General features: G+C 50.9%; 1 protein-coding gene across 1 annotated transcript in view; it reads left to right on the top strand.

The window, feature by feature from the left end:
• The window catches only part of NLRC5 (NLR family CARD domain containing 5), a 62,080-nt gene that overhangs the window by 24,313 nt on the left and 14,298 nt on the right, over nucleotides 1-23,469 (top strand). The window contains exons 19-34 of the mRNA XM_030796661.1: nucleotides 135-179; nucleotides 1,248-1,337; nucleotides 2,236-2,319; nucleotides 6,263-6,346; nucleotides 9,492-9,581; nucleotides 9,773-9,835; nucleotides 10,174-10,260; nucleotides 12,816-12,899; nucleotides 13,721-13,810; nucleotides 14,211-14,276; nucleotides 16,135-16,218; nucleotides 16,305-16,388; nucleotides 19,909-19,995; nucleotides 21,238-21,318; nucleotides 22,088-22,171; nucleotides 22,446-22,538. Coding sequence (XP_030652521.1) covers nucleotides 135-179; nucleotides 1,248-1,337; nucleotides 2,236-2,319; nucleotides 6,263-6,346; nucleotides 9,492-9,581; nucleotides 9,773-9,835; nucleotides 10,174-10,260; nucleotides 12,816-12,899; nucleotides 13,721-13,810; nucleotides 14,211-14,276; nucleotides 16,135-16,218; nucleotides 16,305-16,388; nucleotides 19,909-19,995; nucleotides 21,238-21,318; nucleotides 22,088-22,171; nucleotides 22,446-22,538 — 1,296 coding nt within the window. The remainder of the gene's footprint in view (nucleotides 1-134; nucleotides 180-1,247; nucleotides 1,338-2,235; nucleotides 2,320-6,262; nucleotides 6,347-9,491; nucleotides 9,582-9,772; nucleotides 9,836-10,173; nucleotides 10,261-12,815; nucleotides 12,900-13,720; nucleotides 13,811-14,210; nucleotides 14,277-16,134; nucleotides 16,219-16,304; nucleotides 16,389-19,908; nucleotides 19,996-21,237; nucleotides 21,319-22,087; nucleotides 22,172-22,445; nucleotides 22,539-23,469) is intronic.

Raw genomic sequence — 23,469 nt, 5'->3', positions numbered from 1 at the left:
TTAATCTACTCCTTGTTTGCTGAGAAAGCAGGCCACCCCAGGCCCTCCTTGCCCTGACCAGTCTGGGTTCTTGCCACTGCCAGGGAAGTTGGTCTTTGCCCATTTTCAAACTGCTGCTTCCTCTCTGCTTCCAGCTTTGAAAGCCAACACATCCTCCTGAGAGGGGACAAGACAGGCAGGTGAGGAGGGAATGCTCGGGGTGGGGGAGTCCCCTTCCACTCTGGTCCCCGTCTGTTGCAGGTCCCCCCACCCCCAGACCCATGCTGACCACTCAGCCCTCAGTTAAACCACCCAAGTCCGGCACACTAGGTTTAATCATCACTTCAGTAACCACTGCCCCCCACCCCCGCCCTGTAAATTGTCAGTAATCAACTGCCCTCTTTTCCCCTTGGAAGGAGGCAATGCAGATGGGAGGAAGGGAGGGATATGGTTGGGAGAGGTACCAGAGCAGGGCAGGTGCCCGCAGATTGCTGCTGTGTGGGAAGAGACAGGAGAACATTTGTGCTTCTGCCTTTCGGGGAATTTTGTAGACCCACCCCTTCATACATGTCACTGCCTTCTCACGCTCTGAAGGCAGGGGCCGTTGGTGCTCTGAAAAAAAATTTTCTATGTCTTCGCAGTAAACAACCAATACTAGTTTAGCTCTTCATGATGTTCCCGGCTGCCCTCTAGTGGGACCAGGCCTCTTGGCCTCACTTGGGAGCAGTGGCAGCGGACAGGGTGGGCCCACGTGCAGCTGGCTAGGCAGAGAGAATCACAGCTAGCGTGTCAAGAAAAGGCACTGCCATACAGATGGGCTGTCAGGAGTCAGGGGTGGCTCAAGCCTGGGTGGTCTTGCTTCCCAGGATAGGATCTCTGTTTCTGGGGAACCTCCGGGTTCTTGAAGCCCAAAGAACTGACATACAGGGAGGCAGAAGTCATGTGATGCCAAGCAGTGGTCAGAGAGGCTCTGTCTTGGATCCTCCTGCCTGCTCACCTGGACAGGAACAAGCTGCTGGCTTTTCTAACTCGGGCTTCCCTTCCCCGAGCCTCAGTTTCCCCATCTGAACAATGAGGGACTGAGCTAGGATCTAGTGACTGCATTGTCTCTGAGATGCCTTCCAGCCCTGACTTTCCAAGTCTGGGAGTCCAATGTGGGTGATCTGAACTTTCCTTTATAAACGATCCCCCTCCTAGGGGTATATGGGCTGGGCTGGGAGTCCGAGGGGGTGATCTGAAATTTCCTTTCTAAATGATCCCCCTCCTAGGGATATATGGGCCACTGGATCTTTGCCAGACTTCCCAGCTGGAGCCGAGTTCTTAGGGTTCCGTCAGCGCTGCATCCCCAGGAGCCTCTGGTACTGTCCCAGCCCTTCTTGTTTGGGGGTAACCACAATAGGGATGAGGCGTCAGAGGGGGCAGAGCTGGCAGGGGGCTAAGGCTGGGGATTGGGATAGAGGGAGGAGAGGAAGTTTAAGAGAAGAGGAAAAGAAAGAGGCATGGGTGTGAGGGGTGCTGGGAGTTGGGGGGTTCTGGCCCCTGAGGGGCAGCTCAGCTGGCCCATGCCCCGCATTCTCCTTGGAGAGAATATTCCACATTTCTGTGAAGCAAACAGAGCAGCTCAGCCACTCCCTGCCTGGGGTCTCCATCTACTCTGGGGGACACCCACTTTCCAGAAAGAAAGGGGTTGGCCTCTCCCCACAAATGCACTCCCCATCTGCAAGCTCTGCCATGAGAGGCTGTGAGATCCTGACTTGGTCCCACCTCTCTCTAGGCCTCCAGGAAAGTGGAGGCAAGTAAGGCCCTGGGAAGGACATTTCAATTTCACTTTTAGCCCCAGGGCAATGGGGAGCCACAGAGGGTAACAGGGAGAGGCCTGGTCAGATTTGCAGTGTTAAAATGTGAGACACTTGCGGGGTGGAGAGGGATTGCAGGGAGGCAAGAGTGGAAGCCCAGAGGGTGTTAAATGGTCAAGGTGAGGATGGTGGCCTGGGCTCTGGAGGGGGTGGTGGGGAGGACTTGGAGAGTCACTGACAAGGGCAGCTGGGAACTCAGGGTCCTGCACTGTCACTGTCAAGGCAGGAGGAATGGGGGCTGCAGGGGAGACTCGGGAGGAGAGCGAGTGCCCCACAGGGGAAGGGGCCTGTGGCCTCCCACTTAGAGTGAGGGATGCTGGGAGAAGGATAGAACCCCTGGGGCTAGCCAGGGACCCTGGGCTTTCTCTGATTCCCTGCCCTGCCCATTGCCCCTTTGCAGCCTCAGTGAGTGTCCTCTGGAGCCCCCAAGCCTCACCCGCCTCTGTGCCACTCTGAAGGACTGCCCGGGACCCCTGGAACTCCAGTAAGTAACGAGGACACAGCTCCAGAGGGCACCATGTGGGGATCTGCCCAGTGACCTGGGAGGGGGCTTCCTGGTTAGAAGCCAGGTGAGCCTTTCTCGGTTTCTTCCCACCAGCCCTGCCCCATGAGAGTCCCCTGGCCTTTGGTAGAAGCTTGGCTGTCTCTCGGCAGCTCCCAGCCTTAGGCAGCACATGTCTCCCACTGGGAGATGCTGTGCTGGGCTGGGGAAGCCTTCACCTGCACCATCCACTCAACTCATGGCACCTGGGAGCCCTGTCCACCTCCAAACCCACCCCTGGAGCCTCACCCAGGCACCCACTTGGACCTGCTTCCATGGCTGGGGCATAGCACTTCTGAAAGCCCTTCCTCAAGGTACCCCCTCTCTCCATGGGGTTACCACCTCACTCACCCCAGAACACCTGGGTCTGTGACCAGAGACTGGACCTGGAATCAGGACTCTTGGCTCAAAAGGGCTTTAACTCCCCGGGCCTCAGCTTCCTCGTCTGCACAGTGGATGGTCAGCCTTTCCTTTTATTGTCATTGTGGTGATTCTATTATAGTAATTACCTTAAAATAAAGAAATCCAAGACAAAACCTGCCTCACCTAAACAACCTCTTCTCTCATCAAATCCATGTTGTCATGTGTCCACAGGACCTTCTACTCCTTGCCTATTTGCATATTCAGTTTCTACCTGTTTGCAGTCATAAACTAGCTGCATTCTAGTTTTATGCACTGTGTTTTCATAGCATCTGTGTTTTCCATTTTGCTTCAGTCTTTTTTCTTGCTTTCCAGCCCCCATCTCAAATGCCCTTCCAGCCCTTCCAACCAGATAATCCGGTTTGACCCCTTGGAGTGTGGCCTTCCCATGTCCTCCAGGTTCAAACACATAACCACAAAACCATTATCAGACCTACACTATTTTTTTTTTTTTTCTGAGACAGAGTTTTGCTCTTGTTGCCCAGGCTGGAGTGCAATGGCGTGATCTCGGCTTGCTGCCACCTCTGCCTCCTGGGTTCAAGCGATTCTCCTCCCTCAGCCTCCTGAGTAGCTGAGATTACAGGTGCCCGCCATCACGCCTGGCTAATTTTTGTATTTTTAGTAGAGGCAGGGTTTCACCATGTTGGCCAGGCTGGTCTCGAACTCCTGACCTCAAGTGATCCACCTTCCTCAGCCTCCCGAAGTGTTGGGATTACAGGCGTGAGCCACTGGGCCTGGCCCAGACCTACCCTATTAATGGTAATTCCTTAAAGTCATCCATTGGTCAGTGGTCCCTGACTGCCTGTTTTCACAGAGTGCATACTGATGCCTTTTAATACTAAATTGCCACAGTACGGGACGAGCTGCAAGTTACTCCACCACACCCTTCTAGAGTCTAGATCAGGGGTGTCCAATCTTTTGGCTTTCCTGGGCCACATTGGAAGAAGAAAAAGAATTGTCTTTGGCCACACATAAAATACACTAACACTAGCGATAGCTGATGTGCTAAAAAAAAATTAAAAAAAAAAAACTCCAAAAAAAAAATCTCACAGTGTTTTAAGAAAGTTTACGAATTTTTGTTAAGCCGTATTCAAAGCCATCCTGGGCTGCATGCAGCAGGCCATGTGGCTTGGACAAGCTTGGTCTAGATTGAAATCCAAACTGCTTCTAGGTGTTGTGTTTTGTTTTGTGTAGCACTACAGTCAGTGCTACAAAAAGCACTCTTACATGATTTGACTGTTAAGTACCTATTGTATACCATGCACTGGGCCAGATCCTGGGAACACAAGGAAACTGGGATGCAGGCTCTGCTGGCCAAGGCAAATCATCTGCAGAGGAAGCTTAATATAAAAAGCCAACTGGCGGCCTGGCACGGTGGCTCATACCTATAATCCCAGCACTTTGGGAGGCCGAGGTGGGTGGATCATGAGGTCAGGAGTTCAAGACTAGCCTGGCCAACATAGTGAAACCCCGTCTCTACTAAAAATACAAAAATTAGCCAGGCATGGTGGCGCACGCCTGTAATCCCAGCTACTCGGGAGACAGGCAGGAGACTCGCTTGAACCCGGGAGGCAGAGATTGTGGTGAGCAAAGATCGCGCCACTGTCCTCCAGCCTGGGCAACAGAGCAAGACTCCGTCTCCAATAAATAAATAAATAAAGCCCGCTGGCAGTGCTGGGCGGTCTGAGCACAGGTGGGAGTTTCAGGTGCCCCTCTGTCACCTGTGGTTGGAGAAAGTGCAATAGTGAATATGAAAGCACTTTGCCAACTGTAGAGTACTGTGATCACTTGCAGGATTATTGTTATAAATAGTCATCGAGGTACTCAATGCTAAAGCCCAGTGATTAACCAACTGTGTCCTGGGGTTCCAACGGGGAAGCCAGGGAAGACAGATTGTGGGGCTCCATCCCCCCTCCCTGAATTCAAGCACTGCAGGTCTACTTTGCCTGTGTACATATGGGCATACCATGAGGGATGTGGTAAAGAGTAAAGATTTCATTGCTTTAAAAAAAAAAAAAAAAAAAAGGAGGATGTAATCACCTCCTTTGCCAACCAGAGCCCATAGTGTATTTGGGGTGGGACCCTATACGGGATGTGTTTCTGGAAAGACTGCCCTCAATAAAGGCCCCAGTCCTGACTGTGCCTCAGGGGCCCATGCCCAGTCCCTGGGGCAGAAAGGGTAGAGTTGGGCCTCCAGCCTGGGCCCTGGCAGAGGCTCCAACATGAGGCTTCCAGCCCCAGGACCACAGACTGCTCCTCCCGCCCTACCCTGCCCCCCAGCTTACTGAGCCAGTTGATGTAGGGTCCCTGCACTCCATGCCTCCCCTCCAAACAGCCAGAGGAGAAAGCAGCAGAGATGGGCCAGGTTCTTGGAGGCCCTGGAGAGGGGAGACGGCAGCCTGCAGAGGACGAAGGAACAGAAAGAGAGGAAGGAGAAGGTGGAGAAGGCAGAAGGAGAACATAGTAGAGGTCTGTGGGGGTCGGGAAGTGGTTCCAGGCCCCCCAGGAAGGGGCTGTATGTAAACCCCAGGGCACTCAGAGTCTTGAGTTGTCTTGGTCCTCCATGTAGAGCAGAGACAGCAAGGCAGGTATCTGGAGTTTCTCCTAAATGCACTGGGTTCTGACGAATTATCTGGACAATGATGAACTGGTTGGTCTGCTGTTAATGGGCAACTAGAGACCCGAGCCAGTCCCTGTCTCCTTCTCTGACCTGTTGTATGCTGAATTTCCACTGTCATATCCACTCCTCTGGGTTAAAGCAGCACTGTTTTCTTTTCTTTTTTTTTTTTATTTTTTTGAGCTAGAGACTCGCTCTGTCACCCAGGCTGGAGTGCAATGGTACGATCTTGGCTCACTGCAACCTCTGCCTCCCAGGTTCAAGCGACTCCCGTGCCTCAGCCTCCTTAGTAGCTATGACTACAGGTGCGCACCACCATGCCTGGCTAATTTTTTTTGTTTGTTTGTTTTAGTAGAGGTAGAATTTCACCATGTTGCCCAGGCTGGTCCCAAACTCCTGACCTCAGGTGATCCACCCACCTCAGCCTCCCAAAGTGCTGGGATTACAGGCATGAGCCACCGTGCCCAGCCGCATTCTTTTCTTAACAAACATGTTTTGCAGAACACTAACCTTCATGGCCCTTAAAAATTAATTCTGCTAGTCCATTTAGTTTGGGGAAAAGTCTGCTGTAGCTCCTTGGAAATTCATAATGCACAGCAGCCTATCGCAGCCTCAGAGAAGCGCTGCAGCAAACAAAACCATTTAATTTGGCTTAACCCCGTATTTTCCAAACTTACAAGACCTTCCTCTTCTTCCAGCCCCATGGATAACCCACAGACCCAGTGCTGGGAGGAAACGTTTCAGGTGACCCTGGTTAGGTCCCATCTCCAGAAGGCTCTGGCTATGAGGCCGTGCTCCCTGCTTTCCTGGAAGGTTTCCCCCACGTCATCCACCTGCTTTGTTTCACAGATTGTCCTGCGAGTTCCTCAGTGACCAGAGCCTGGAGACTCTGCTGGACTGCCTACCTCAACTCCCTCAGCTGAGCCTGCTGCAGTAAGACAAGAGTTTTTCCTATTTCCCGGTTCCTTGTGCTCGCATTCCTAAGGCTCCTCCATGGCAAAGCTGTACCTGCCCTCTAACCCCTCAACACCCCCCCTTTACCGCCTCCAACCCCCTCTACCCTACTCCATTCTTTCCTTAGGTTGTTTTATCATTTTACCTGGCACAACTGGGGACTCCCATCTGCTTCCAGCTCCACCCTAATACTTTGTCAATCTCAGGGGGCGTCGTTTGCCTCCTCTGCGTCTCAGTTTCCTCATCTGACAAATGGGATTAATATTCCCCGCCCATTCCCCCAGAGTTGGGACTCAAATAAGTTATTCTAAAATCACCTTAAGAAATGGAAGATCTGTGACAAATGAGCTGTCCTACTTCTCCCCACCCACGGGAGGGTCACCCACTCGTAGAAAGGGGCTGTACAGATGTAGGTCCTGTACATATCACACGCTGCTTTTTAAAGGTCACCGTCAAACTCTGCAAAAAGGGAATTTAAGCAGAATCCCCCAAAGTATTAAAACTATTTTCTAATTTCAGTTCAGACTGGTTAGAATTTTAAAAGGATTTAGGCCATGTGTGGTGGCTCATGCCTGTAATCCCAGCACTTTGGGAGGCTGAGGCGGGCAGATCACCTGAGGTCAGGAGTTTGAGACCAGCCTGGCCAATGTGGTGAAACCCTGTCTCTACTAAAAATACAAAAATTAGCCTGGCGTGGTGGTGGGTGCCTGTAATTCCAGCTACTTGGGAGGCTGAGGCAGGAGAATTGCTTGAACCTGGGAGGCGGAGGTTGCAGTGAGCCGAGATCGCGCCATTGCACTCCAGCTTGGGCAACAAGAGTGAAACTCCATCTCAGAGAAAAAAAAAGAAAGGAAAAAAAGAAAAAGAAAGAATTTTAGAAGGATTTACTTTAAACAGTCTTCTAGCTGTGGGCGGGGGGGTGGGAAGCAGCTGCAGCTGAGATGAAATAATACAACAGGAAAGTAAATCATAATGTTCATAACATCAGTGCAAAGCCTGGGGCTCTCTGGGATGACTAAGATGGCTCGCATTGCCTCTAGGATCTCACTTATGCTTGGGTTTTGTCTGGGAGGGAGGGAAGAGATGTGACAACGTTCCAGGGGCAAGTACAGCCTAGCTCACAGCACCCCATGGCACCCTGTAATAGTCCCACCCTGCCCGGAGATAATGAGTCAGAAAGGACTCCTTTGGACATAAAAGGTGGCAGGTTAAAATTGAACATGTTGGAAACCTCAGACCAGAGAGGAACTTCTCTTTGCCTAAATCACACAGCTTCACCCCTGACTCCTCATCTGCCTTTGGAGTGGGGTGGCCAGCCTGACCCCTTGCCAGGGTTTAAACTTTGTAGTACTCAACCGGTAGTGCTTGTGCCCCTACTGTGGGCCAGGCATTGTGTGACGACAGAGCAGAAAAAGTTGACCATGTCCTTATCTTCTTGGAGCTCATCTTACAATAGCGGGAGCTGAAAAATAAGTAAAGTAAAATCAAATAAGATGAACTTAGCCAGCGATAAGAGAATTTTCTCGGGATGTGGTGAAGAGTGGCTGGAGAGGTGATTTAGATGATGGCAGAAGCCGTCAGGGAACATCTCTGAGGAGGGATGCTGAGCTGGGACCTAAAGGAAGAGAGAGAGCTCGCCTTGTGAAGAGCAGAGAACTGCATTCCAGGCAGAGTGGCATGTGTGAGGCCCTGAGGCATGATTAAGCTTGGTGGGCTCCAGGAACAGCGTGGAACCGATGCAGCCAGAGCACAGTGACTGGCAGGGACAGTCCTAGGAGAGGAGGAAGAGAGAGATGGGCTCGGGTTGGGTTGCATGGGGCCTGGCGCCCATGGGGAGAGTTTAGACTTTTGTTCCTGGGAACATGAAAGGGAGAGGAATAATTTGGGTTTTCTTTTTTTCTTTTTTGTGGGGAAGGGTGGGGACAGGGTCTCGCTCTGTCACCCAGGCTGGAGTGCAATGGCGCAATCTCAGCTCACTGCAACCTCTGCCTCCCAGGTTCAGGCAATTCTTGTGCCTCAGCCTCCCAAGTAGCTGGAATTACAGGCATGCACCATCATGCCCGGCTAATTTTTGTATTTTTAGTAGAGACAGAGTTTAACCATGTTGACCAGGCTGGTCTCAAACTCCCGACCTCAAGTGATCCGCCCGCCTCGGCTTCCCAAAGTGCTGAGATTACAGGCAGGAGCCACTGCACCCGGTCCTCATTTGGGTTTTCAAAAGCTCAGTCTGAGTGCTGGGTAGAGAATGGATTGGGAGATACGAGTGGAAATGAGAGTGGGAAGAGATATGTGCAGCAGGGTGAAGGGTGCTGGGGGCTGATCACTGCTGGAGTGGGATAGAAGTTGGTAGACTCAGGGTGGATCTTGAGAGTGGAATTTACAGACAAGCTGATAGGGGGATTACTGGATGAGGCAAATGGAGGTGCTGAGGCTGCCTCTGAGGGCAAAGTGGACCCATCTCACTTTCTCTAAGGCAGTGGTTTGCAACTGGGGGTGATTTTCGCCCTTGGGAGTCATTTGGAAATGTCTGGAGATATTTTTGGTGGTCATGACTGCAGGTGAGGGGTGCTGCTACTGGCATCGAATGAATAGAGATCTGGGATGCTGCTAAACATCCTATAGGGCACAGGGCAGCCCACAACAAAGAATTATTGGACCTCACATCTCAATAGTGCTAAGGTTTAAAAACTGTGTCCGAAGGGCCTGAAGCTTCCCACTCTCTGTGAGCAAGCACTCGCCTGTGAAATCTGTGCTTGCAGGTAAGAACAATAGTAATAATAACAGCAAGCACAGGTCCTATGCCCGGCAGTGCACCTGCATGATGTAATTAAATCCTCATATACCTCGAGAGTCATACGTGACGAGTCTTGATTTCCAGATAAGGAAACTGAAGCTCACAGAGGTGAAGTCACTTGTCCAAGGTCACACAGCCAGTAAGCAGAACTGGGACTCAAATCCAAATCTGCCTGACCCTCAGCCCTATTTGTGCCTCTTGATCCCCTGCCTGCTTCCCTGTTGCCTTGCTGAGCTGCTAGCCCTCCCCACCCTCCCTTTCCTTACCCTCCAGCCTAGCCAGGTTCCTTGTCCACTCATCTTGCTGGGATCTACCCCCTTTCCTTTTCAGGCTAAGCCAGACGGGACTGTCCCCGAAAAGCCCCTTCCTGCTGGCCAACACCTTAAGCCTGTGTCCACGGGTTAAAAAGGTGGATCTCAGGTGGGCATTCCCCTGGGACAGCCAGGACTAGTCCTAAAGGGTTGCGCCTGGAGTCTGGTGGGTATGAGGGGGTAGGATGAAGACAGTAGGACCCAACTAGAGGCTGGGCTTCTGGAGGAGGGGTGCTGGCCCCGTGGGGGCATCCTGAGGCTGTGACCACAGCTCTCTGACCCAAGTGCTGTCTGCTTCAGGTCCCTGCACAGTGCAACCCTGCACTTCAGATCCAACGAGGAGCAGGAAGGCGTGTGCTGTGGGTGAGCCCCCTTGAACAATGCCTAGGCAGCTAGTTGATGTTGGGGACCAGTAGATCTGCCTCCTGGGTGGCCAGAGCAGTATGCAGACTGCCTACCACAAAACATTCCCCTGGAACAACCCTGCAGAGGGACTTGTTTCACCCAGCATGAAGAAACACAGGTCCAGGTGGGATCTACCGTGGGGGTGGGAGCAGTGGATTCTGGACACTTCCAGAGGGTCCAAGCTTGAGTGGAGACCCACCTGGAGCTCAGAGGCTGTGCCCTGGACTAGCCAGGGTAGAGGTGGTCTCAGTGGCCAAACGCCCCATCCCCTGCTTGTCCCCTTTACCTCCGTTCAGCAGGTTCACGGGCTGCAGCCTCAGCCAGGAGCACGTGGAGTCACTGTGCTGGTTGCTGAGCAAGTGTAAAGACCTCAGCCAGGTGGAGTAAGTTGAGGGAGGAGGAGGAAGGAGAGGAGCATGGACGCATGCCTGAGGGGCGCTGAAGGGGGTATGAGGGTCCGTGTGTGCACATACACTCATGTGTGCCTGCCTACACCTCTCAGGACCAGCTGTCAGGGATGCCTGGGACTTTGGGTCACATACCCAAAGCTTCCCTGAATCAATTTTCTCTCTCCCGCCCCCACTCTTGCCAGGGGGGAGCTAGTTCCATGGTGTGCCCTCTGACTTGGGCAGCCCTCAGCCTCAAGCATGTGCAAGCTCTGCTGACAGATGGGGGCTAAAACTCAGGATTCATTGTTGGCCCAGCAGGCGGTTAAAAGTACCAGATGACTCTGCCTGAGGAGGGACGCAGAGCCAGCCAGGGTGGGGTCTTGCAGTCTCTTGTATTGTTGAGATGTGGTATCCGCGTGGCCTGTCTTGGGTACTCAAATAGTCAGCCCCTGCATGGGTGGAATAATAATAGCTAACACCTATTGAGCACTTTCTCCACTGTTCTAAGTGCTTGACGTGTTCTTTTTATCTTTCCCGTATCCCCGGATACTAGTATTGTTCTCATTTTACAGATGAGGGAACTGAGACACAGAGAGTGTAAGAACTTGCCCAAGGTCACACAGCTAGTAAAATGCAGAGTCCCTGCTCACACTCATTAGGAATCCAGCCTAGGACCAGTGGGAAATAGAGAGAGCAGTCCACCAAAAATGCCACACAATTTTCATTTCTGTTGTGATGTGGCAGAGAAGAAAAATGTGACTGATGAAATCACGGATTTCTTTTTTTTTTAAGACCTGGGGTCTCACTCTGTTGCCCAGGCTAGAGTGCAGTGGTGCAATCATAGGTCACTGCAGCCTCCAACTCCTGGGCCCAAGTGATCCTCCCACCTCAGCCTCTGGAGTAGCTGGGACTACAGGCACATACCAACATGCCTGGCTAATAGTTTAGTTTTGTAAGAGATGAAGTCTCACCATGTTCCCCAGGCTAGTCTCAAACTTCTGAGCTCAGGTGATCCTCAGCCTCCCAAGTTGCTGAGATTACAGGCATGAGCCGCTGTGCTTGGAACGTATTAAAAGAGATATGAATAAGAAATATGTCTTTGAGTTTTTTGTTTTTCATTAAAGAGGAAAATTTTTCTTTTCTTTCTTTCTTTCTTTTTTTTTTTTAGATGGAGTCTTTCTCTGCCACCCAGGCTGGAGTGCAGTGGCACGATTTCGGCTCACTGCAACTTCTGCCTCCCAGGTTCAAGCGATTCTCCTGCCTCAGCATCCCAAGTAGCTGGGATTACAGGCATGAGCCACCATGCCCGGCTAATTTTTGTATTTGTAGTAGAGACGGGGTTTCAACATGTTGGCCAGGCTGGTCTTGAACTCCTGACCTCAGGCGATCCATCTGCCTTGCCCTCCCAAAGTGCTGGAATTACAGCCTTGAGCCACCGCACCCAGCCAATTTTTCTTATTTTAAAGACTATTTTATTAAGTGGCTTCATAAGACAAACCAATTTTTAAATGATGTTTCTCAGGAAAAGACGAAATTAACAAACATCAAAAATGTCACAGACCTAGGAGGAAAATCAGATGTTCCAGGACACACTGGTTATATTATTTCTGAAACTGTAGTTAAAACTAGCTGGGCGTGGTGGCTCACGCCTGTAATCCCAGCACTTTGGGAGGCCAAAGCAGGTGGATCACCTGAGGTCAGGAGTTTGAGACCAGCCTGATCAACATGGTGAAAACCCGTCTCTACTAAAAATACAAAAATAATTAGCTGGGCATGGTGGCACATGCCTGTAATCCCAGCTACTTGGGAGGCTGAGGCAGGAGAATCTCTTGAACCTTGGAGACAGAGGTTGCAGTGAGCCAAGATCGTGCCATTGCACTCCAGCCTGGGCAACAGAGCAAGACTCCATCTCAAAATAAATAAATAAATAAACCCACAGAATGCTGCAATGAAGGGAAGTAAGAAACTTCAGGTGAGGTTTCCATATTGATATTGCATTCCCAGATTAAAAGAAGAAATCTATGGGTTTAATGCATCCTCCAAACATTTTTTTTTCCTGAATTTCCTCTCATTCAAAAACTGTGGATCCCAAATGATGCAGGCCAAGGGCGTGGTGAAGGCAAATTGGTTTTTCTTTAACACCTGAAAGCCTGCTGGAGGCACATGAGCTGTGAGTGGCCACCCGACATGGAAGAGGACGATGAGGACGGGTTTACTGTGGTGCTGGGGAGAGGATAGTAGCAGAGAACGTAGGAGTTGCTGGTCATTCTAGTGGTGATGGAAGCGATGGTGATGGTGGTACTGGGCTTGGTGGTGTAGAATTGTGGTGATAATGAAAGTGGTGGTGGTGATGGTGGTGACACTGGTGGTGGTGACATTGGTGGTGGTGGTGATGGTGGTGATACTAGTGATGGTGGTGATGGTGGCGCTGGTGACCCTGACATGGGGTCCAGTAGCAGTGACAGTGGATGCAGCCTCCTGGTGACTGAGGAGCATCTCAGGCTGAGGAGGCACCTCTGATCACCGCCACTGCTCCTTACCCCCTACAGCCTCTCAGCAAACCTGCTGGGCGACAGCGGGCTCAGATGCCTTCTGGAATGTCTGCCAAAGGTGCCGATCTCCGGTTCGCTTGAGTAAGTGGAAAGCAGCATAAACGACAAATAGCAAGGAGGAAGGCTCCCCTAGGCCAAAAGCATGAGGGGGCTCCTTCTGAGGGCATCCCCCAGAGCACCAGAGGACAAGGACTGCGGAGGGCAAGGGGCGATTCTTCCTTTGCCTTCACTCCGCTGGCCTTGGGTCCTTTCCTCTGTCCCTCACACCCACCATGGGCAGAGCCTCCACCAAACACCCAAGAGAGGCTGTGATTCATGGCAGGGTGATGCACCCCTACAGCCAAACTGACGTGGGGACAGGGAAGCAACATTCCATCCCCAACCAGCTGATGCGGGATTGCAGCTGCCTGGCTCCTGGTCCATCCCATCCCTAAAGTTCTTCTGACCCATTCTGTTGGACATAAATTTGGAGATGTCCCTGTGGCAGGCAAGGGACCTTAGGAAGTCATCCACATGCTTGCCCCATCTCCCCAGTGACCCACGGGAGTGACAGCCAGCTCCAGGACACCACTTGTTGCTAGGCAACTGAGCTTTGGGCTTAGGAGTCCTTGACCCATGCGGGGCTAGAGCTGCCAGCCTGGCCTTGCCAGTGCCCAGACCCCAGACCATAGGGGCAGCAGGCAGGGTGAGTGCAGCACTCAAGGACTCAGGGTCTGGTGCCAGTTCTGCCTCTGTGGGGATGGTATCCTTCTGGGCCTCAGTGTGTACATCTGGAGAATAGATGCTTAGATATGGAGGCTTCTCTTCCTGGAAATGACAGCTGGAAGGGAGATGGAGGGGGCTGGGCAGGGCTCCAAGGAGGTCCTGCCCTCACCCCATTCTCATCCCCATTTCCCTTCTAGTCTGAGTCACAACAGCGTTTCTCAGGAAAGTGCCCTGTACCTGGTGGAGACCCTGCCCTCCTGCCCACGTGTCCGGGAGGCCTCAGTGAAGTAAGGGGATGTTGGTCCCTGAAAAGCCCCTTTCTGCTGGCCAACAGGTGCCCCTGGCTGATGGGAGAAGCAAGGCACCCACACATTGTGGCCTTCCATCTGGGTGGCTTGGGGCAACCTCTGCCTTTCTCTGAATCTCAGGGTTTCCTGGGCATGGGATCATAATTTCTATCCCCTGATGCCCGGGTGCCATGGGGACCATGGAGGCCATGGGGTGGGAAGGCCAGGTATTGCCATGCTCACAGAATGAGTTTGGGGGTCTCCTCTAGTTCTGAGGCCTGCATCCTCCCTTGTTCTTGTGGGTGCAGCCCCACTTCCCTCTGTGCCCCATGAGTGCCCTAGGTGCCTAGGAGGCTGGCACTTCTGGGCACCGCGCTTCCCCAGGCCCTTCTCTCTGCAGCCTGGGCTCTGAGCAGAGCTTCCGGATTCACTTCTCCAGAGAGGACCAGGCTGGGAAGACACTCAGGTAATCCCTGCAGGGTGATGGGACAGGGGACGGAGAAGGGAGAGGAGGCTGACCCTGTGGTGGTCTCCATGGACCCTCTTCCCTGGGCCCTCTCCTCCTTTAGAGAGTAACTTCAAGCTCACTGCCTGGGTCTGTTCCCCCAGATCTGCCCCCGATGCCCTGGTACCTCATCTCAGCCAGGGCCTTGGCATTGAACTTGTGCCTCTTAGTCCAACATTCTAAGCCCAACTCAGCCCAACATTCTCTTCCTTGCCATGTCCTGACTACAGGCCTTGAGGCTTCTGAGTGTCGTGGTTAAAGATTTTGAAGCCAACTAAAAATAAATCCCTGATCTGCCACTTACCAGCTACGTGGCCCTGGACAAGTAAAATGGGGATAATATCACAACCTACCCCTTAGGGTTATTGTGAGGATTAAATGAGTTAATAAGTATAAAGTGCCAGAAAAGGTCTGGATCATGGGAGTGCTGTCAGCTGTTATTATAACTGTTATTATTATTATTATTATTATCATTATCATTACCCCTGGTAGCCCTGACTCACTGCCACTGCCTTGGGCCAGTTCCTTTACATGTCTTACTTCAGATGTGAACAGGGCCTCCAAACTGATCCCTGCATCTTATCAGGCCTCCTCCCCTCCATTCACTCCACAGCCCCCAGAGGGATCTTCACAACACACATCTGACAGTGCCCCTCTGCTACTCTGTGCCCCTCAGTGGCTCCCCATTAACCACAGGGTTGAGTTCAAAGTCCCTAGCATCTTCTCCCTCACAGTCTGATCCAACTGTCACCTTCCACCACGTTCCTTCCCACCTCCCCCACACCACACACACCCTACACACCAACCCCATATACCACATATACACCATGCACACCCCACACACACACACAGCACACAGCACACACAACACACGCCACACAGCACACATAACACACACACGCACCACATACCATACACATACCACATACACACACATACACCACACACACCACACAATACACACACATCCCACAAAAACAAACCCCTCACATACATATCTACAAATACCACATACACAACACACACGCTGTTCAGCCACAACCTTCACTATTTGCTCCTAGATCAAGCCCTGCCTGAAGCTTCTCTGCCTCTGCTCACACCGCACTCAGCCAAAAATTCTCTTCCTTGCCTTTCCTGAGATAAAATTCTCCCAATCCTTTAAAACCCAGCTCAAACATCAGCCCCTCCTGGAAGCATCCCAGCAGCACTGCCCCATCAGAGTGAACTGCCCCGAGGTTCACTGGGCCTGTTCGCTTGGCTGGTCCTGTCTGCTGGCCACTCAGGGCTGAGGTGCCTGGACAGCAGAGCCCCACGGAGAATCCCAGGCACACCTCCCTCCCCAGGGAGCTCACCCTCAGCGCTGGTCCTGGAGAGTAAGGCAGTGGTTAAGAGCTTGGGGTCTGCAGTCAGACTGACCTGGATGGAAACCCGATTCTGCCCTTCTTTCTCATCTGCTCTGTGTCCTTGGCTTAGTCAGTTTCACCACCTCTAATTGGTGCTATGAGAATTAAAGGAGACCCTGCGGGTAAGGCAGGAAGTCCCTTGCACCCAGAGGCTGGCGCAGTGCCTGACCTAGAGTCAGGCTCCCTAAATAACTCACTCCTAATACTTTCTCACAGGGGCTGCGGGAGGCTCCTCCCCAAAGAGACAGGAAGCTCCCAGAGCGGGAGCTGCATATTTGGCCTCTCAGGCCCTGCTCCAGGCCTTTGCCCTCAGGGGTGGGATGCTCCCCCAATAGGCCCTCAGGGAGGCTGAGATGAAGCTGGGCAGCAGTGCCCACGGGCCTCACCCAGGCTCTGCGCTGGCTTTCTGCCCTTAGGCTGAGTGAGTGCAGCTTCCGGCCAGAGCATGTGTCCAGGCTGGCCACCGGCTTGAGCCAGTCCCTGCAGCTGACGGAGCTCACGTGAGTGACCCACCCAGCCTGTGAGGACAGCAGAGGGGTGGGGGCACCCCGCCAGAGCCACCTCAGTGACTGACCTCTGTCCCCAGGCTGACCCAGTGCTGCCTGGGCCAGAAGCAGCTGGCCATCCTCCTGAGCTTGATGGGGCGACCCGCAGGGCTGTTCAGCCTCAGGTACCTCCTCCCCCGCTGCCTCTGGGAGGGGCCATGGCATGAATGGGAGCAGGGGTGGGCACTGGAGTAAGAGGCCCCCAGGATCATGGCCGCGGCCATTTCCTGGACCCACAACCCTGCCATCTGGACCCTGAGCAAACCGTGTCCCTCTGTCCCAGAGACTCCACAAGGCACACAGAGAAACTGTCCTTCCCCAGACTGGAGGCCTGTGCTTTGGGATTTAAGAAAAAGAAAAAGAAAGAAAGAAAGAAATTTTCAGAGGATACTGAACTGAGGACAAAAATAAACTGAAACGAAGTTCTTGTCTGTCTGTTCACCATGATCATTTTAAAACACTCAGAAAAAGAAACCAAAGTAGAAAGAATAATTTTTTAAAACTCCTATTCCCAGAACCTAGGTTTGACAGTTGTTCATAATGTTTTCATATTTGCTTCATATTTTTATTTTTTATTTCAGCTGAAGCGGTTTCAAGTAAGCTATAGACCTCATAATCCATCACTCCTAAATATTTCACCATGAATCTCCAAAAAATAAGGACATTTTCTCTGTAATCACAGTTCCATCAGGACACCTAAGAAACTCAGTTAGCAATTCCTTAGTGTCAGGTACTCCCTAGTCTAATCTAAAATGTCCCCATTGTCCCCCAGATGAGATAGCTGGCTTTTGGGATCCAGGATCTAGTCACATCTGGTCTGCATTTGCACGGGATGGCGATGGTCTTCTGACTCTTCTAACCTGCAGCATCACTGCCCCCACCCCCTCACCACAGCTTTCTGTTTCATGTCAGTGTCTGTTGACAAAATCAGCAACTGTGTGTACTGCAGACTGTCCCGCTCCTGACTCTGGTGGCTTTCTCATGATGTCATGGCACGTGTTCCTCTAACCCCTGACTTTCCTGGAAACTGGACGTTAGATCAAAAGGCTCCATGACATTCAGTTTCATGTTTGTGCCCAAAAAACTTGCGTTACCGACAGAGCTGTGCACTTCCCATTGCAGCCTGTGACAAGGCACCTGAGGACTGACTATTCCCCAAAATAACCTGTAAAAAATTGTTGTAAAATACACACAATAAAATTTGCCATCTTAACCATTTCTAAGTGTACCATTCAGAAGTGTTAAGTACATCCACTTTTTTGTATGGCCAATCTCCGGAACTCTTTGCCTCTTGCAAAACTGAATCTCTGTCCCCATTAAACAACACCCCATTTCCCCCTTACCCCAGCCCCTGGCAACCACCATTCTGCTTTCTGTCTCTCTGAATTGGACTGCTCTAAATAGTTTATATGAGTGGAGTCATTTGTATTTGTCTGTATTTGTCTTTTTGTGACTGGCTCATTTCATTTGGCATAATGTCCTCTGGTTCATTCATGTTGCAGCGTGTGTCACTGTGTCAGACTTTCCTTCCTTTTTGTTTTTTGGTTTTGTTTTTTTTTTTTTGAGACGGAGTCTCGCTCTTGTCACCTGGGCTGGAGGGCAGTGGCACGATCTCAGCTCACTGCACCCTCCACCTCTTGGGTTCAAGTGATTCTCCTGCCTCAGCCTCCGGAGTAGCTGGGATTACAGGCGCCCGCCACCACACCCAGCTAATTTTTTTTTTGTATTTTTGTAGAGACAGGGTTTCACCATGTTGGCGAGGCTGGTCTCGAACTCCTGACCTCAGATGATCTGCCCGTTTCAGCCTTCCAAAGTGCTGGGATTACAGGCATGAGCCACAGCACCCAGCCCTTTCCTTTTTAAGGCTGCATAATATTCCATTGTGTGGATGGACCACATTTTGTGTATCCACTTATCCATCAATTGACACTTGGGTTGTCCATTCAAGTGTCCAATTGACAGTCCCTGCTTTCTTTTTTTAAATATTATTTTATTTCAAAAACAATAGGGATGAGGTCTCACTGTTTTGCCCAGGATGATCTCGATCTCCTGAGCTCAAGTGATCCTCCCACCTCAGCCTCCCAAAGTGCTAGGTGTGAGCCACCATGCCCAGCCAGAAAGTCCCAGCTTTCAATTATTTTGGTTATATATCCAGAATTGCTAGAGCACCCAAAATAACTTTTTTTTTTTTTGAGACGGAGTCTCGCTCTGTCACCCAGGTTGGAGTGCAATGGAGTGATCTCAGCTCACTGCAAGCTCCGCCTCCTGGGTTCAAGCCATTCTCCTGCCTCAGCCTCCCAAGTAGCTGGGACTACAGGCACCATGCCTGACTAATGTTTTGTATTTTTAGTAGAAACGGGGTTTCACCGTGTTAGCCAGGATGGTCTCGATTTCCTGACCTCGTGATCCCTCCACCTCAGCCTCCCAAAGTGCTGGGATTACAGGCGTGAGCCACCGCACCCAGCTAAAATAACATTTTTAAATAAAACTTTTCTTAGTCTAAAAATAATATTGGCTGGGGGAAGTGGCACACGCCTGTAATCCCAGCACTTGGGGAGGCTGAGGTGGGCAGATTGTTTGAGCTCAGGCATTCAAGACCAGCCTGGACAACATGGCAAAACCCCATGTCTACAAAAAATAAAAATAAAAAATAATATTTACTCATTGTTGAAATGTGCAGAAAATCCAGAAATACATAAAGAAAATAGTGCTTTAAAAATTCAACATAACTTTAAAGCAGTAATATTTAAATTAATTCTCTTTTTTCCTACTTTCAAATTAATGCACATGCATTGTAGAAAGTTTAGAAAATATAGAAAATTAAAGAAGACATAAAATAAAAATCACTCATGAGAATTCTATCATCTAAACAACCACCATAAACATTTAATATATTTTCCTATGTTTTCCACACATCTCTCTCTCCCTCTTTCTTTCCACACATTTTTTCTCCAGATACTTTCCTTTTTTTGAAATGCAAAATTGGGATCATGTTTTATATACAGTTTGATTTCCTTACCTTTGTGATGTAACATTATGTGAATATTTTCTTAAATCTAAAAATATCAGTGGCCTGGTGCAGTGGCTCACGCCTGTAATCCCAGCACTTTGGGAGGCCGAGGCAGGTGGATCACTTGAGGTCAGGAGTTCAAGACCAGCCTGACCAACATGGTGAAACCCCATCTCTACTAAAAATACAAAAATTAGCTGGGCATGGTGGCGCATGCCTGTAATCCCAGCTACTTGGGAGGCTGAGGCAGGAGAATCGCTTGAACCCAGGAGGCAGAGGTTGCAGTGATCTGAGATCATGCCATTGCACTCCAGCCTGGGCAACAAGAGCAAAACTCTGTCTCAAAAATAAAATAAAATAAAATAAGATGAAATAAAATAAAATATAAAAATATCATTTAAAAATAATATTTTCTGTTTGGATTGTCACAATAATAGTTGTTGGAATAAGGGTGATGTTAACTTCCTTTTTTAGATTGATGCCTACTTGTATAATTTTATAGTTTTAAAATGAGCAAAAAAAATCTCAAAAAGCCTCTAGGCCCCCCCTTGACACTCCTCCCCTGGCCCTGTCATGTGTGCTGATTGTCTGCTGCTCACCCTGGGGGGCCTTATCTGTGTCCCCTTCTGTGACAGGGTGCAGGAGCCATGGGCGGACAGAGCCGGGGTTCTCTCCCTGTTAGAAGTCTGCGCCCAGGCCTCAGGCAGTGTCACTGAAATCAGGTGAGTCCAGAGAAGAGGCCCCCTTAGAATTCTTCATCTTTCATGAGCATTGGGACTTTTCCTTGACCTTCCCTCATCCTGTGGGGTAATAGCTGTGTCACCAGCTAGTTCTCCATGTCCCCAGGGTAGCAGGAGCTCCTGGGGCATATGTGAGGGGCTACACATTTGTTGGGACTAGTGCAGTAGTCAAGCCACAGTGTCAGAGGAAGACATCCCCAGAGTCAAAACGAAGGGCTATTGGATCCAGGCACACATGGCTGGGAGTCCACGCTGGTTGTTTGGAAGTGGCCCCCAGATGCAGTAACACACATCATGGCTCTTCAACCAGAAATAACACAATGACACGCAGAGGAGCTTATAGCAAAGGTTTTAGCATCCCACTCACGTATGTTCAGATCCCAACTCAGTCGCTTACTGGTTGGAGCCCGTTACTGTGTCTCTCTGGCCTCAACCTCCTGCTCTTAAAAGAGTCTAATTACAGCCCTTTTTGGGGCTAGGAGGATTACAAGAACTGGAGCCTGTAAAGATGTCTGCTGTGCTGTCACCAGCCACACAGCCTGCCCTGCTTCTTCCTTCTCTCCTCCAGGAGTGAGCAAGGGGATGCTCTGGGGACTTTATCATCTCCCATAGCCCTCTCCCCATTAGCACCCAATGAACATAACATTCAAGTGAAGGCAGTGAGCTTAGAGCACAAATGCAGACTCCAGACACATCCCCTACCCCACCCTTCCACCACACTGTGGTCCTTGTGCCCCTCCCTCAGAAAATTCTGGAACCGCCCTTGGATCCCTCTAATGGCTTTCTGTCATGGTCTGAAAAGGCTCATCAACTTATTAACTATAAATTGTTGAAAAGGGCCAGGCGCCGTGGCTCACGCCTGTAACCCCAGCACTTTGGGAGGCCGAGGCAGGAGGATCACTGAAGCCCAGAGTTCAAGGCTGCAGTGAGCTATGATCGTGCCCACCACTGCACTCCAGCCTGGGCTACAGAGCAAGACCCTGTCTCTTTAAAAAAAAAGAAAAAGAAAAAGAAAGAAAAATTGTTGAAAAGGCACTAGTTGGGGTATTGTGTGTGACTCACGGAAGCACCTACTTTCCAATCCTAAGCTGGTCCCTGGCAGGGGAGAAGGGGACCCAGGCAAAGTGTCTGAGAGTTCAGAGTTGGAGCCGGGCAGCCCAGGTGCCAGCTGGGCCCTCTGGGGAAGGCTGCCCGACCTCACGTTGGCTACTGCTCACTCCTCAGCATCTCCGAGACCCAGCAGCAGCTTTGTGTCCAGCTGGAATTTCCTCGCCAGGAAGAGAATCCAGAAGCTGTGGCACTCAGGTGAGACCCAGCACCAGGGACCCCAAGACAGGGGCTGGTGTTGGGGAGGGGGCAGGGCTGCTTCTGACCAATATTCACCACCCTGCCCAGAGACCTTAGAGGTTCGAAGTCTTTACACAGCCTACAGAGGTCTGACCAACCCACTTCTGAGGCGCTTCAGCCCCACCCCAGGCCCCAGTCTCAGCTCGTCACCCCCACGAACTTTCAGTTTCCCGAACACTATCTTGCTTAGAACTTAGGGCATTTGCACAGGCTGTGCCCTCTGCCCAGAATGTTCTCTTCGCGCCTACCTGCTTCACCTGCCTAACTCCTCCTCATCCCTCAGGTCTCAGCTTAAATGCCACCACCTCAGGGAGGCCCCCTGGACCCCAAGACTTAGTCAAACACTTCTATTATCCACTCTTATAGATCCCTGGATTCACAGCACCTCTAATCCATATGGCACAGTTTGGGAAATTAAAATGTCACCCTTTTGAGTGGATGCAGCCCTGCATGTGTACATTCTGGGAAATAGAGCATGGTAGGATCTCAGCCTCACCTCACCTCCTTGGCTGTGTGTCCTTGTGCAGTGAACAACCTGCACAACCATACCAGCTGCCCCATCTGGACTCCTGCTTCCTAGCACTTCTCATAAGTGAATAGCAAACTGTAGGACTTCATTTGATCAGCATTTATTTACCCCTACACCATAAGCTCCTTGCAGGCAGAGACTGAATCCCCCATACTGGACTAGATGTTCCAAAACTGTCATCTCCCTGTCTGTCTCCAGGTTGGCTCACTGTGACCTTGGGACCCACCACAGCCTTCTTGTCGGACAGCTGATAGAGACATGTGCCAGGCTACAGCAGCTCAGGTCAGTGCCTGGAAACTCTGTGTGGGGCCCTGAGTTCTCTGGTTGACCCTGGTGCCTACTCCAGGCCACGTGTGACCCTGGCATTCTCACTTCCTTGTGCAGGAGAAAATCACACTTGGCCAGGGGAGGGGAGGGAGGGGAGGGAGAGCCCCAGGGTGGCTCAGGGGAGCTCTTGCGTGGCCCCATCTCCTCTCTTGGCACCCCCTTCTGGATGTGATGACCTCCGAGGTGTGTCCAGCCTGAAATCCTCTGGAATATCCTTGGACCTTTTCAGCTTGTCCCAGGTTAACCTCTGTGAGGACGATGATGCCAGTTCCCTGCTGCTGCAGAGCCTTCTGCTATCGCTCTCTGAGCTGAAGACATTTCGGTATGCAGACAAGACATTCACTCAGTCCGCTTTGCAGCTCTGCCCTGCCCTGACACCTTCCATTATTCCCAGCCCTGGGCTCAGAGGACTCGGTGTCTCACCCTGTGGACAGAAACCACAGGTGGCCCTGGAGATGATTTTTAGGGATACCCAGTCGTAAACATGACCTTAGGAACATTGAGCCACATGGCAAGAAAGTTGTTCCCTTTTTAACACTCTTTCGTTGTTTTTCTTTTAAAATAACTGCGAACTAACACAAAGTTTCAAGAAGACTGAGAACTGCTGTGTGCCATTTACCCAAATTCACCCTTACAGCCGGGCGTGGTGGCTCATGTCTGTAATCCTAGCACTTTGGGAGGCTGAGGCGGGTGGATTGCCTGAGCTCAGGAATTCGAGACCATCTTGGACAACGTGGTGAAACCCCGTCTCTACTAAAATACAAAAAATTAGCTGGGCGTGGATAGCTCAGGCAATCCACCCGCCTCAGCCTCCCAAAGTGCTAGGATTACAGACATGAGCCACCACGCCCGGCTCTAAGGGTGAATTTGGGTAAATGGCACACAGCAGTTCTCAATCTTCTTGAAACTTTGTGTTAGTTCGCAGTTATTTTAAAAGAATGCCTGTAATCCCAGCTAATTGGGAGGCTGAGGCACAAGAATTGCTTGAACCCGGGACGCTGAGGTTACAGTGAGCCAAGATTGTGCCACTGCACTCTAGCCTAGGTGACAGAGCAAGGCTCTGTTTCCAAAAAAAAAAAAAAAAAATTCACCCTTTGCCAATATTTTTCCACATTTGCTCATTTCTTCCCTCCCTCCTTCTTCCCCACCTCCCTTTTCTTCCACTCTCTCCCTCTCTCCTTTTCTGAACCATTTAGAAGTTGTAATCGTGTCCCTTTACCCATTAACATTTCAGCGAATTTGCTAAAAATAAG

This window comes from Nomascus leucogenys, chromosome 2 (genome assembly GCF_006542625.1).
Source record: "Nomascus leucogenys isolate Asia chromosome 2, Asia_NLE_v1, whole genome shotgun sequence".
NCBI lineage: Eukaryota > Metazoa > Chordata > Mammalia > Primates > Hylobatidae > Nomascus > Nomascus leucogenys.
This window is presented reverse-complemented; position numbering and strand designations above follow the sequence as displayed.